General features: G+C 36.8%; 1 protein-coding gene across 4 annotated transcripts in view; it reads left to right on the top strand.

Annotated features, from left to right (window-relative positions):
- Nucleotides 1-15,611, top strand: part of ZNF410 (zinc finger protein 410) — a 40,059-nt gene that overhangs the window by 4,279 nt on the left and 20,169 nt on the right. For 3 of the 4 annotated variants that reach the window (XM_081100332.1, XM_081100333.1, XM_081100334.1), the window contains exons 2-5: nucleotides 8,188-8,371; nucleotides 9,804-9,939; nucleotides 13,037-13,255; nucleotides 14,910-15,101. In XM_081100332.1, the coding sequence (XP_080956458.1) occupies nucleotides 8,339-8,371; nucleotides 9,804-9,939; nucleotides 13,037-13,255; nucleotides 14,910-15,101 (580 nt within the window). In that variant the 5' untranslated portion in view covers nucleotides 8,188-8,338. The remainder of the gene's footprint in view (nucleotides 1-8,187; nucleotides 8,372-9,803; nucleotides 9,940-13,036; nucleotides 13,256-14,909; nucleotides 15,102-15,611) is intronic. The other variant, XM_081100335.1, reaches the window with a different exon arrangement.

Below are 15,611 nucleotides of genomic sequence, written 5' to 3'. Positions count from 1 at the left end.
CCAGAAGATCCTGGGAAGAGAAAGGAGAATGCCTAGGGTGAATCCTATGGTTTTAAAACTCATTCTGGCTTTACAATTCTGTATTCCAAATTTCTTTCGTTAGTACCCGTTACCACTTTATCATTAGAATTTAATCAACTCCCATAATATGCTAGGTATGATATAGAAAGTTACCTCGTTTTCCTGTTCCCAGCACTGTTATACCAAAATTTAAACTGCTCTTTTAAAATAAATTTTAATTTTTGGTCTTTGTAATTTACTAATGTCAGTAGAGTTGTCTGGATCTATATCTGTGGTCAGCCACAGATGGCGATGGAGGGAGCTGAGAAGCAGATTGGCCCATGGTCAGAGAGACTAGTCCTTTTGGTTGAAATCATGTGCTTTATTTTAGCCTTTGTATGAATGGTGACCAGTTGTGGGGAGCACAGTGCTTCTCAATTTCTTTTTTCTTTTTTCCTCTACCCACCCACCTTCCACTTCTTCCTAAAACTGGGTCAAGGTCAAAGCATTGTTGACCTCCCTCAAGCTAGAGCAGTACTGCTATTCAGGGCTTTGTTTTCTAGGGTGGAATTACTTTGCCTTTTATTTTTATTTACTTGGTATTCTTTCCATTATTTATGGAGCTAAATAAGAACTTGAGGATATGTTCTTATTGATTTTAGAGAAAGAAAGGGAGGGAGAAAGAAATATCGATGTGATGTGATCGGTTGCCTCCTGTGTGCATTCGGACCAGGGATCAAACCTGAAACCTAGGTATATGCCTTGACCAGGAATTGACGTTTTGGTGTTCCGCACAATACTAACCCACTAATCTACCCAGGGTCACTCTGCTTTTTAGAGGTTAACACAGCGGTGGGCAAACTATGGCCTGCTGGCCGGATCCGGCAGTTTGAAATGAATAAAAAAAAAGACCGTACCCTTTTATGTAATGATGTTTACTTTGAATTTACATTAGTTCACACGAACACTCCATCCATGCTTATGCTTTTGTTCTGGCCCTCCGGTCCAGTTTAAGAACCCATTGTGGCCCTGGAGTCAAAAAGTTTGCCCACCCCTGGGTTAACACAATGATGTTATATGTCTTTTATGAGGCAAAGTAGTAAAAGCCCCTGGTCATATTTCCCTTGGAAATACACTCCCTTCTGCATAGCAATCAGGACTGAGACAGGAGACTGGTATTATCTCTGTTCCCCTGTTGCTTGCTTACTTTGGATTGGTTTTCTCTCCCAGTATGTGAGAGGTCTGCATTGGGGTTTGGGACCAAAAACTTCTTTTTGTTGCTAATTATTTGCCTAGTTTTTAATATTTTCCTCTGCAGAACTCACAGGGAGGGCCAAAAGATAAGATTCAAGTAATCTATTTCACCAAAACTCCAACAATAATAATGGCTGATTGTAAAATATATATATATTGAGTTCAGAGGAAAGTAGAAGGAGAGAGAGATAGAAACTTCAATGATGAGAGAGAATCATTGATCGGCTGCCTCCTGCACACCCCATACTGGGCATGGAGCCCACAACTTGGGGCATGTGCCTTGACTGAGAATCGAACTGTGACCTTCTGGTTCATAGGTTGATGCTCAACCACTGAGCCACATTGACTGGGCTGTAATATATATTAAAAGCAGGTTTATATCTTTGGGTTTACACTTTGTATGTGATGCTATCCTATATAATAAAATGCTAATATGCAAATTGTCCCTACTGGCGAGAGTTCAACCCACCGGGAGCTAGACATGCTCTGACCACCGGGGGTGGCGCGGAACATGGTGGACGTTGGCGATGCACCGCTGGCAGTAGGTGGCAGTGGAAGCACTGCTGGCCCCGGTGGGCCCTGGTAAGAGCAGGACTGCAGCTGGGGGCGGGGGGGGTTGGCGAGCAGGCAGTACCAGGCCAAGGTGGGTGCGAGTGGGGGCCCTGATCACCCGCCAGTCACCCCACAGATCAACCCTGATCATTGGCCAGGTCTAGGGACCCTACCCGTGCACGAATTTTGTGCAGTGTGTCTGTAGTGTTTAACATATGTATTTTAGACATTTTGAAGTTACTTTAATAAAGTGTTTTTCAATCTGTGGGATATAACCTATTAGTTTGTGAGATCAGTTTATTGGGTCTCATCATTAAAAAAATATTTTCAGAGTGCATGAGAGTCGTATAGTATAGTTTAGTATTATTTCATGAAACTATGTTATCTGTGTGTGTTTAGTTTATTGGGTTATGATGGAAAATGTATCTTACTGTGGGTTGCAGTCTCTATAGGAAATTTGGACTCAGTAATAAAAGGCATAGTTCTTAACCTTCTATGTATATTAAACATTTGATAGACTTACTTATTTCTTAAGCACCTCTAGAGAAGTTTATTTCTGAAGAATTTTATAATTATTTCTATTGACTGATATAAAAATAATCCTAGGGTTGATCTGTTTCATTTCTATATTTCAGATGAGTTTCCTAGGGCCGAGAAGATGAGTAGCTTGCCCGGGTCTCAATCTAGTCAGAGGCAGAATTAAGATTCCTGCTTTAGAGACCTTGCATTTTTGTTTCTTTAAAAAACATATCTCAGCTTCTTTATTTAATTTGTTTAGCTACTTAGTGTTAATGCAGAAGTAGGGTGTGTTGCAGAAAAAGAATGCAGCTTATCAAGCTTTAGTCCCCAGGATTTGTTTATTGGTTGAAAACAGAAGGAGAGTTGTTCTCAGGATAGTCCTGATCATAGAGATTGCTGTTGTCCTAAATCTACTTTGCTGTTGTTAGAGTTCTCTAATTACTTCTTTTCAAGCCTTGTGTTTTGCTTTTGTTCATTGCAGAGGTGTTTTTTTGTTGTTGTTGTTGTTTTGTCTGCATTCTTTTTAATCTCTAGGCTGAACAGTGGCAGGGTCAGTGGATTTCTAAAAAATATAATATATATGCTGGGCCAGTTATTTTTTAAGCAGTCTAATATGCTTTGATGGCCATGCACACAGTAAAAGGGGAGAAGGAAATAGGTCTGGTCTGAACAGTACTACTTTGACCAATTTCTAAGATCAGTTTGTTTTGTTGTAAAGTCTTAATCTAGAGACAAGATTTCTTACTTATGATTTGTGGAAAATATGATTCGATGGGCCTGGCCTTCATTGCTGATAGTTAAATGTTGTTGTCTCTTCCATTATTTATGGAGCTAAATTAGTACATTTTCTATTTTAAAGGAAATAAAGATATACATTTTGCCTGTCCACCAGTTACAGATACAAAGTAAAAATGAACAAATATTACTGTCCACATTAAAGAACTTTGGATGATTTAGGTGACTACTGTGTATATTGCATTTTTAATCTCTTATCTTAATTAATAGCATAAGAAAGCCAGGGAAGAAATTTCCTCTGATATCCATAATTTTTCTGAAAATATCTTCCTTTTGAGTAAGAGCAGTGCCTTTCACTTCAGTGTCATATAAGTTGCATTTAAAGGAAAAACATTGCATTGGGACCCTCCCTACCCCCAATACTTGCAAATTATTTTTATTTTAAATATACTCAAACATAAAGCTAGGTAATTCTTATACCTCCTATGCTGAGCCTTTATAGCTCTTAATCAACTGCAACATCAAAACAAATTTACAAATCAATAATAGTAGTGCCATGATCAGTGAATTTCTAAAATATATATGCTAAACAAAGATTATTTTCTTTAAGCAGTCTAATATGTTTTGATGGCCATGGGGAACCATGTACATCATAAAATTTAGATTATCAAGATTATGTTAGTTGTTGCCATGGATTTATATCTTCATGAATAAGTATACAGATGTAAGCAATACCATACAACAAGAAAATTCAAATTAACATTCATATTATGTGGTAGAGATGTTGTTTGTTAAAATGAACTACATATTTAATATTGAGCTTAACAGTGGAAAGATTTAGCCTTGGATGCAGTAATATATTTCATTTGTTTCTAAATTTCAACTTTAGAAAATACTAGCGCAGAGATAGCATACAAGGTAGTATTTGTAATGTCAAGGCCTTGTTACACAGTTTATGATAATCAGATCTTATATTTAACCAAAGGTGACTGAGAAGTCCTTGAATACCAGTTTTAATGAGGTATTATTTGATGACTTTGTAGAGTTAGAATTGCCTTATTCAATTAAAGATTTGCTTTACAAGCGAAAAGATAACATAGAATGGAAGAAAGGTTGTGCAAACCAATATTTGATAAGGTCTAAGATATAGACATATGCCCAATAAGCTCAGGAAAAGATACTCAGCATCATTAGCCATCAGGTAATGTAACTCAAAACCACAGTGAGTTACTACATCATACCCACTAGGATGGCTATTATAGAAAAGGCAGATACTAATTAACAAGAGTTGGTGAGGGTGTGGAGAAATTAGATCCCCCTTATATACTACTGGTGGGATTGTAAAGTGACACAACCACTTTGGAAAACAGCCTGGTATTCCTCAGGAGGTTAAACGTAGTTACCAAATGACCTAGCGATTTCACTCCTAGAAAAGTACAGAAAAGAATAAAGACGTATGTCCATGCAAAAACTTGTACATGAATGTTCATAGCAACATTATGCATAATAGCCAAACTGGGGAAACAACTGAAATGTGGAAATAATCCAAATGTGCATCAATTGATAATTTGATAAATAAAATGTACATCCATACAGTAGAATAGTATTTTGCTACAAAAAGAAATGATGTACCAATACATGCTACATACAATAGGGTAAACCTTGGAAACTTCATGCTAAGTGAAAGCAGCCAGGCACAAAAGATCACATATATAATTCCATTTATAAAAATGTCTAGAGTAGGTAAAATCCATACAGACAGAAAATAGATTAGTAGTTGCCTAGGCCTGCTCAGTGAAGGGCTTGGGAGAAAATGGGTACAGGCTTTCTTTTCTGGGATGACAAAAATGTTATAAAATTGATTGTGGTTATGTTTGCACATCTGTGACTATACTAAAAACAATGTACTTGTCCTCTTTAAGTAAGTGAATTGTATGGTATGTGAATTATATCTCAGTGAAGCTGTTATTTAAAAAAATTTGCATTGCAATTTTTGAAATCTGTTACATGGGTAACTGGAATTAGGAATAGAATTGAATTTGCCATCACACTTAGCTGGTGCTGTGTTAAAGATGAGATCCACACAGTACATTTACTGTGGTACTGAGTGCTCCAATACAGATTCTTTTGAGATCATCCTGATCCTGCCTATTGTACTGCATCCGACTATTCTCTCTTTTGTTTACACGGCACACATACAAACCACAAATTTGGATACCAAAATTGTATGGCAGTTCTCAGTTATAATACAGATACCCATTTGTTCCAGGAAGTGATTGTGCTAATTTTTAAGATTATCATTGAAATGAAAACACTAAAATAAAAGGGTGTCATAGATAACTTTGGATTGAGAAATGATGATGTAGAGGTGGTCCTTAAACTATAAGAGAAGTGGCAGCTTCCTTCTCTAAGTTGTTATTACAGCTTTGCAAAAGTGTTTTAAGATCTGCTATACCTGATTTTTCCCTTGTTAAGGGCACATATTCTTATCCTTTATTTTTCATTAGGTAAGGAAACAGAAACCTATCCCTGGAGCCAGCACCATTAGTTTCTTAAAAAAAAATAAAAAGGAACAAATATAAAGACAGTAAATTATTGTCTAGTTTCTTAGAGATTTTACAATCCTGGAATCTCAAAATTGGAGGAACATTAAGAATAACTTAAATAAACATTTGGTAATTTTTTGGCTTCTTGAGAGGACCTGGAATTGGGGAAAGGGAATTCTTACACCCTGGTGACTCAAGATCAAATTTAGAGAGATATAATCACTATTTATGCCAACTATTCATGCCAACCTCCTCTGTGGGTAGGGGTTTGGCTCTGAAGCTTAATAACTTGGACAAGTGATAATACTGAGCCTTGGTTCCTTTCAATGTATAAGAGGGATGGGTAAGCCCCATTGAGCTATTATAGTGCTTGAATAAGAAAAATGTATGTGAAAGGAAAAGTTGGAGATTTATGCTACTTTATGTGGGAAACTTAACATTTTATTTACATCTTGTAAATAATTTTTTAATGATGAAAAATACAGATTTCTGGCAGCTAACAAAAGGGAGAGGAAGGAACTATCAGGGCAGTAACACTTATTCAGGTACATTTAAGTGCTCTTTTTGTAGAGTAAATCTTTCTAACTTTTCACTTTACCTTGGTATTAATTAAAAACTCTCATCTTGAGTACATTTTACACTGTATGACCACTTTGTATATAGTAGTGCTCCCAATTTTAACAATAATTGTACAAAATAAAATGAACTCACTTTGCCAAAATCCCGGGGGGAAAAATTAAGCTATAAGAAAGTAAGAGTTTAGCCCTAACCGGTTTGGCTCAATGGATAGAGTGTCGGCCTGCAGACTAAAAGGTCCCAGGTTCGATTCCGGTCAAGAGCATGTACCTTGATTTTGGGCACATCCCCAGTAGGAGGTGTGTAGGAGGCAGCTGATCGATGTTTCTCTCTCATTGATGTTTCTAACTCTCTATCCCTCTCCCTTCCTCTCTTTCTCTAAAAAAAAAAAAAAAAAAAAAAGAGAGAGAGAAAAATTAATAAAATATATTTTAAAAAAGAACAATATATGATTAAAAAAAAGAAAGTAAGAGTTTAAATTATGGGTAGAAAACAGCTGCAGCAGGGTCCTGAGAGTACTACTTTGGGAAAATATTATTCAATATTGACTGACTGTATAAATATTTTTAGAAAAATTGGGAAATCGAGAAAATAGTCACACCAGCCTACCACTCAATAAACTACTATCACAGCTGTGTGAATTTCCTTTCACTTGTTCCTATGCTTATCTTAACTAGTTTTAATATTGGCAAGTTTGTAATTTCATATTTTGTTTTTGTAATTTAACCAACATTTATCAACACTCCCCAATTGTTGGGTATATGCATGTATTTATATGTTGTTTGAAGTTGTTTATTATCACAGATGATAAGATGAAATTCTTTGGACATATAGCTTTTCTCATATTTAACCCTTTGCGGTCGTTTGTCTACTCTCAGCCACCAAAGCTTTTTTACCGTTCCGGTCGTATGTCTGCTCTCAGCCACCACAGCAAGGAACCCTACGAATCTTAACTATATTCATTCATGTATCAGTTCATAATTTCTCTGAAAGCTCTTAAGTGTCTAAGCGACCTTGTCACGAACCAAAACATTGCCCCGACAAATCGGAGATATCGAAACTCAATATAAACAAACGCGGTCGTTCCACACTCGCAATGCAAAACACCGTGGCAAGTCAGTTGCCTTTTGAGAGTGAAGAAATCGACAAGCTTTGGAGATACTTTGCAGAATTTCAAATAAAGCTTTACAAGTTATGTTTAACTGTAATTAGGCATTCTCGCTTGTTAAGATATTTCAAAATAATACTCCAAAATGGCAAAAAGAAAGTTACCGAAAGAAGTGTACTGCGAATCTGAAAGTAACGATGAAGAGTTTTATTTTGGCCGAAACTGGTTTGGCTCAGTGGATAGAGCGTCGGTCTGCGGACTGAAGGGTTCCGGGTTCGATTCCGGTCAAGGGCATGTACCTGGGTTGCGGGCACATCCCCAGTGGGAGATGTGCAAGAGGCAGCTGATCGATGTTTCTCTCTCATCGATGTTTCTAACTCTCTATCTCTCTCCCTTCCTCTCTGTAAAAGCTCAATAAAATATATTTAAAAAAAAAAAAGAGTTTTATTTTGGCACCTTGAATACTGACTCTGACGTAGAAAGTGATAACGTTTGTAGTGACGTAATTCCAAAAAAGAATTAATAAATCTTGTTTATCCTTCATAATCTTGCATGTTATGGATCACTGCTCTTTCAATGGAAATTAATTCCGACCAGTACGACACCCATGTCCAAATTTAATACGACCGCAAAGGGTTAAGACCTTTCATTAGAATAGATTAGTAGAAATAGAAATTCTACATCAAAGTAAAACTTTTTATGGGTTTTGAGACCTACTGGGTTCTATTTTAAAACAATTGTTTTAGGACAAATTCTTTATTGCTTGCTGTGGATATACCAGGGTGGGAAATAGTGGAAAAGGACATGCAACTTATGATTATTACAATAAAGTCTTTGTTTATTTAGCTACATTTTTCCTCTGCTCTTAATATTCTCTCTCTCTTTCCCTCATTTTAGGCTAAATTGATTACCTACCCAGCACAGCATCTTACAGGAAAAGCATAGCATTTCCTAGAGGAATATGAGCATAAACAGGAAGGTGTCATTGACTTTGAATTAAAAATTTAACTTGTTGCCTGAACAGCTACAGGATTTGGAAGCTGAATCAATGTTATCAGATGAGTTAGAATCCAAACCAGAGGTGAGCCAAATCAGCTTTTCTTTTCTTTTTGGTGGGCTCTATTCCAAAGGTTGTCTTTATTTAATTTGGGGGTCAACAGACTTTTTCTGTAAAGGGCCAGATAGTAAAATGTTAGTCTTTGTGGGCCATATTGTTTTGATTGTAACTACTAGTTTATTATTTTCCTCTCACTAAGTACTTTTTCAAAGATTTAAAAATTCCATTTTTACCTCTTATGACTTTTAATATTTGTTATTTAATAAGTATAAAATTATACATCTAGATAATTATATGACAAAATTTTATATTTTATATATGGCATATATGTGTAATGTATGTATACATTTGTAAATATTTATTACCACAAACCATTCTTTTAATTTTTCTGAAAGTATTTTCAGAAAGTATATATATCTGAAAGTATTTTCTTTCTAAATGTAATTGGAGGACTTAAACTTTTTTAAAAATAATTTTTATTGATTTTTAGAGAGAGAGGAAAGGAGAGGGAGAGAGAAACATTAATGTGAGAGCACAGCATCGATCTGCTGCCTCCCACATGTGGTCTGACCAGGGATCAAATCTGCAACCTAGGTATGTGCTCCAACCAGGACTCAAACCTGCTACCTTTTGGTGTATGGGACAATGCTCCAACCAACTGAGCCACACTGGCCAGGGCAACATTTTTTTTTTTTTAAATATCTTTTTATGGATTTGAGAGGGAGAGGGAGAGAGAGAAACATCGATAAGAGAGAAACATTGATCACCTGCCTCCTTCATGCCCCCTACTGCAGATCAAGCCAGCAACCTGGGCATGTGCCCTGACCAGGAATTGAATCAGCAGCCTTCCGGTGGATGGGATGGTCCTCAACTAAGCTACACCGGCCAAGACAACATTTTAAATTTTTATTTATTTTTCTCATTTTAATTTAAATATATCTGTGTTACATAATGAAAAGTCACTGAATTTGGAATCAAATTACTTAAGTTTGAAGACTGACACTGCTCCTAACTAGTCTTAGGACCTTAGAAAAGTCATTCAGTGTCTTCAACTTGATTCCTTATCTTTAAAATACATGTTCAAGCTTACTGATTTATAGTGAGGCTTAAAGGAAGCCAATACACAGAAAAGTGTTTTATAAAATGTAATCAATACAATATGATTGAGTTTTTAATAGCCATCATTTAAAAATATAATTATTTTTATCATTTCTTTGTTTGGTGGAAAATGACAGAGGTTAAATTAATTACATAATTTAACCTTTCTCCAGAACAGATGACATGATAAAAATAACTTTAAATTTTATTTGTTAATTTAGTTTTACAATGAATATGGCTGAGATTAGTGAGCAATTAAGACTTAATTACATCATCACCTTTTGGGAAATTCAGACGTTTATATCCATTCCTAACAACTTGTATATCTTTATGTTGTTTCCCCTCCCCCATCCCCTAGCTCCTGGTACAGTTTGTTCAGAATACATCCATCCCATTGGGACAGGGGCTAGTAGAATCAGAAGCTAAAGACATTACTTGCTTGTCCCTCCTTCCAGTGACTGAGGCCTCAGAATGCAGTCGGCTAATGTTACCAGGTAAAAATTAAGAACACCACAGTTAAGATAAATGAGTCCTAAGAGCTTAGCCTACTCTATGGTACTGGTGGAATGGATTTACTGATTTTATAACAGACTGGTGGGAACTGTAAAAATTAGGAATCATGGAGAAAAGGAGCCATGGAAGTCATAAGTGCATTGATAGTTTACACCATAGGGATGGATATGATCACCCATAGAATATGAAAGTGAGAAGAAAAGAAGGGTAAGGTAGAACGCCTTGGACTATCCTATTTAAGGAGAGCCTGTGGAGGGGAGAAGGAAAGCCTAGAGTAGTATAGGAAAGTGTAGAGTAGCATAGAATACAGGCATGGAACCCAAGGGAATACTCAGTGTGTCAGATGTTCCTAAGAGGCCCAGTGAGATAGGGTCAACAAGGCCATTGTTGACCTAGCAGGACCAGTTCCATGGAAAGGGGTTAGAAAGCCAGGCTGCAGAGGATTGCGATACTTGTGTAAGATATGTATAGAGGAAGTATCTATACTTTGTAAAGACTCTCCTGCTATGCAAAGGAAAAACAAAATAGATGGAAGAATTCTTTTCTCAGATTTGAAATATTTAAGGGTGGTTTTTTGCTAAAAGAAAAGAGCCAGTTAGAGACGTTGTGAACAGAAAATGTGGATAATTGGTGAGGAGGCTTCAGGAGAGTAGAATGAAGTGGATGCTAAGCATAGGGAAGTGAGATTATTAGCTTTGGATGAGAAGAGGGTGATCCAAAGCTAATAACCTCCTTGACTATTACCAAGGAGAATATTATTTTTAGATGCAATGAATTCTTTGTTTTCTGGTCCTTGTTTTAAAATTTGGAATACTAATGTTAAATCAGGTGAGGATCAATATTTGTTGGTAACAAATTATTTGTTATAGTCTTCTGGTTACTGTCTTCTAGTGGTGTTCCTTTTTCTTTTATTTTTTTCAAGTGACTTTCTATCTTTTTCAATGTTTAAAGATTCAAGAAGGGCAGATATAATGAACTAACCAAATGTTGACTTAAGGTTTCCCTAACTAGCTCCAAATTTTTCCACATTTCCTACCTTTCAATTCCCATTTTTCTATTAGTATATTGGGAGTCTTTCCATATATTTATGGATTTTCAATATGTGAAAATTTCCACGTGCTAATAAATTTTTATCTTCATTAGGCTTTTCCCCCAACTTTTCTCTCCCAATTTTAACTTATTATTTTATTTTTTATTGTTTAAAGCAGGGGTCCTCAAACTTTTTAAATAGGGGGCCAGTTCACTGTCCTTCAGACCGTTGGAGGGATGGACTATAGTTTAAAAAAAAACTATGAACAAATTCCTATGCACACTGCACATATCTTATTTTGAAGTAAAAAAAACAAAACGGGAACAAATACAATATTTGTATTTGCATGTGGCCTGCGGGCCATAGTTTGAGGACCCCTGGTTTAAAGTATTAACATATGTCTCCTTCACCCCCAATTTTAACTTATTGAATAAATAATTAACAATAATAAAGGAAATGAAAACAGAAACAAAAGCATGTCTTCTTTTGCACATTACCTTCTTTTAGTTTTAATTTAAAATATTTTCAAGAACCAATTATAGATAATAAATGAAAACTCATCTACGCACCTGTCAGCTAATGAAATACAATATTACAATAGCAAATGTATCTGCACAAACCTCCCTAATCTCATTCCCCTCCCTCTTAAGTATGTGTGTATCATTCTAAACACACATGTGTTTGGCCTGCATGTTTTCTTTTTACTTGAGATATATGATAGATTCAGAAAAGTATAAAACCACATGGATATACATATTGAATTATTATAAAGGAGATACCAACCACGTAATAAAGAAGTAGAACATTGCCAGCTCCTAAGCCCTCCATAGGAGCCCGCTCTGTTAAAGACAACCTCTGTTGTTCCATAGGTCACCACCGTCCTTAGCTTTTGAGACAGTTCTTTGTTTCCAAGTTTCCAGTAACTACCCAAGTCTAAGTAACACAGTTTGATTTTAGCTGTTTTTGGACTTTAAATTAATGGAGTTATATGAAAGTATGTTGTACCTTTCTTCCTTTACTAGTGCTCTGTATTTGTGAGATTAATCCAATTCATTCTTGTGTGTAGCTATTGTTTGTTTGGTTTCATTGCTCTAGAGTATTTTGTTATATGAGTGTACCACAATATTCATGTCACTATTGATGAATATTCACTTATTTTCTATTGTTCAATGACAAACTGTCTATGAGCTTTATTTTAAAAAATGTTTGTGGTAAAATATACATAACAAAACTTACTATTTAACCAGTTCTGTGGCATTAATAAGTATATTTATATTGTTGTGCAACTTCATTAGGCTCTGAAATGGCAATACTGCCCCTAGCTTTCCACTTTTATTCCTATAATTTTGTCTATTATTTCCTTAAAATAGGAAAAAATATTATCTGCTTTTGATAAAGATGAAAGAAACCGCTGAAAACATTGGATGCTTCAGCGCTGTAGTTCAGTTCCTCATTATATTGCAACCAAAACCTTTGTAAATTCATCTCCTCCTTACAATAAAATTAGAAAGTATTTTGATTATTTCTTTATATCCAGTGTAAACCCAGACTATAATGAAACATATTGATGATTCTATAAAATTTCAGTTATTTCCCCAGCTATGCCCCCCCCATCCCCCAATAATTCACCAGAACTGTCACATACATGGAAGGGATCTCTCCCAAAGAATAATAATTTAAAATTTAGAGCCTATTCTTAGGTTAGTATTCATTGTATAACCATATTTTTTTAAAGGGGAAAGTACTGATTTCTGGCCTCAAAAGAACAAAGGTCTATAATTCCAAATGTAGATGGTTGGCTATTAGTTACTGCCAGGTGTTAGAGGAGTATGTCCCTCACTTGTTGACTGACTTTCTTTAGAACTTAAAGCCATATCTTTGTTCTTTTCTGAGGCAAATTTTGTATTTGTAAAATGAAAATGTCTGTTCCTGTAAGGGTGTTGTTAGATGCTAAGAGAGGTTACAAGGGTATTAGGTGCTATGTATCAATATGGTGAGCTCTTTGGAAATAGGTGCTTTATAAAGCTGTACTATTTTTTCTTTACTAGATGATACTCCAAATCATACTAACTCCTCCAAGGAGGTCCCTCCTTCAGCTGTGTTAAGAAGCCTTCAGGTGAATGTGGGCCCAGACGGAGAGGAGACGAGGGCTCAGACTGTACAGAAGTCCCCGGAGTTTTTGTCCACTCCAGAGTCTCCTAGCCTGTTGCAAGATCTACAGCCAAGTGATAGCACTTCTTTTATTCTTCTTAACTTAACAAGAGCAGGTATTTTTTTTATCCTTTTCTGAACTCTGCTCATGCTTAAAAAAAAAAAAAATTGTGCTGGGCCATATTTAACTCAGACATACTTAAAATGAAACGAAGCCTTATTATTTTATTACTTTGGAGAATTGGTATAGTCTAGTGATCAATTAAATGTGGATAGAGAGAGGGCAGATTCTAGGGTGAATCAAAAGTTTCTTGTATGGGAAATTAGGTGGTGCTGGTCACCAAGATATTGAACACAAAGAACAGGGCTGGAGGGAGGATGATTAGTTCCCATTTGTGCCTGTTGATGTTGAGCTGTGGGAGGGACATTCAGGAGGAGGAATCCTTTAGCATTAGAAACAAATCCAGAGCTATAGAGAGGTCTGGTATGAAATATGTAGTTTTGGTGCTTATCAGCATTCGGGAAATGTATGAAACAGCAGGATTCTTTGATTCAGGAGTAGTCTAGAACATAAACAGAAAAATAGGCAAATCTGGGACGATGGGGAAAAACCCAAACATTTAAGAGGGTAACAGAAGAATAGGAAGAAATTGCTAAAAGGGGGTGGGGAGGAGGTAGTAAAGGGTAAAGGGGATCAAATATATGGTGATGGAAGGAGATTTGACTTTGGTTGGTGAACATACAATGCAATATACAGATGATGTATTATATAACGATACACTTGAAACCTATATAATTTTATTAACCAATGTCACCCTAATAAATTTAATAAGGAAATAGAATGTGAGTGGTGAAGGGAAATCCAAGGAAGGAAAATGTTTTAAAGAAGAAAAGTTACTAAATCATGCCAAATACTTCAGAATGGGCTAGTGAGATGAGGACTAGTGACTTTAGCAAGAGCGATTGTTTCTGCAGTAGTAGAAGTGGAGGTCAGGGTTAAAGAGATGGGGAGTACCCCTGGCCGGAGCCCAATGGTTAGACCACTGGCCTGCGGACTGAAGGGTGGCAGGTTCTATTCCCAGTCAAGGGCATGTACCTCTGTCACAGGTTCCCCAGCCCCAGTAGGAGTACCTGCAAGAGACAACCAGTCGATGTTTCTCTCTCTCTGCCCCCTCCTCCTCCCATCCTTCCATTTTCTCTAGAAGTCAATGGGGAAAAAAAATCCTTGGATAACGGGAGAGAGAGAGAGAGAGAGAGAGAGGGAGAGAGAGAGAGGGAGGTGGGGAGTAGGTGGCAGGTGAGAAAGTGAATATGCAAGTTAGCAGTTATACTGTTCAAGAAAGTTTACTTTGAAGGAACAGATGGAGGTGGATAGCTAGAGAAGTACTTGGGACTTTTTGTTCTTTTTAAAAAAGTAAAGATAGAAGAAACTTGAACTTGAACAGGTTTAAAGGCTGTAAGGGAGGCTGTAGGCTGGCCAGTAGAGAAGAGACAGCTGGAGGAGACATGGGTTAATTGAAGGGTAGAATGGGGATACAAGAGGAAAGGGTTAGCCTGGTTGCCGGGAAGGACATCTTTGCCACTGAAATAGGAGATAAGATGAAGACAAGTCTGCAGGCTGAGAGTGGAAAGGTGATAACCTAATCTTGTGTGAGAATTGAAGCTTGAGGTAAGAGGTGAAAATCTGGAACAGCTGATTCAGGACACACAGGGTTCCAATAAAAGGATTACCTGATGGCTGACTTTCATATGTCTTCTTGTTTCTACCAGGTCTGAGCTCTTCAGCTGAGCACTTAGTATTTGTACAAGATGAGGCAGAGGATTCAGGAAATGATTTCCTCTCCAGTGAGAGCACGGACAGTAGCATCCCATGGTTCCTCCGGGTTCAGGAGTTGGCCCATGACAGTTTGATCGCTGCTACTCGTGCACAGCTGGCAAAGAATGCAAAAACCAGCAGCAATGGTGAGACCCCTGTGGTGTTTTCCAGTATTCCATGCAGAGATTTTGGTAATGTGATGGTTATATTTTGAGGAAATGAAATTGTTGCTCATGACAAGTTAGCAACTAGTTATGCGGGCTGTAGTACTGTTTCATTTCTTTTTTTAATGTTAAACTTTATTTTTTTTAGATTTATCTTTATTGTTGAAAGTAATATAGATGTACATTCTCCCCCCTCCCACCCCCATTGACCCTTTCTAGTCTGCCCCCTCCCCCTGTATTGTTTCTTTTGAGTTTAGCATGTCTGTACTATTTCTTCTGCCACTTTTCTCTACCCAGTAATTTTCAAAATGTGGTCCTTGGATCATCGGTATCACTTAAGAACTTAGAAATGCAGGTGCTTAGGCCCTATCCTAATGAAGATCAAATTCTTCCTGTGATGCTTTTGCTGATTTCTGGATCCTGAAATCTTCAGCGTCCCCATATTACATTGAGGGAATAGTGCTATATTTGCCAGTGAGAAGCAGTATAGGG

The sequence above is a fragment of the Myotis nattereri genome, assembly GCF_964212035.1.
Source record: "Myotis nattereri genome assembly, chromosome: 1".
Taxonomy (NCBI): domain Eukaryota; kingdom Metazoa; phylum Chordata; class Mammalia; order Chiroptera; family Vespertilionidae; genus Myotis; species Myotis nattereri.
Note: the sequence above shows the minus strand (reverse complement) of the source record. Positions and strands in the feature narration are given on the sequence as shown.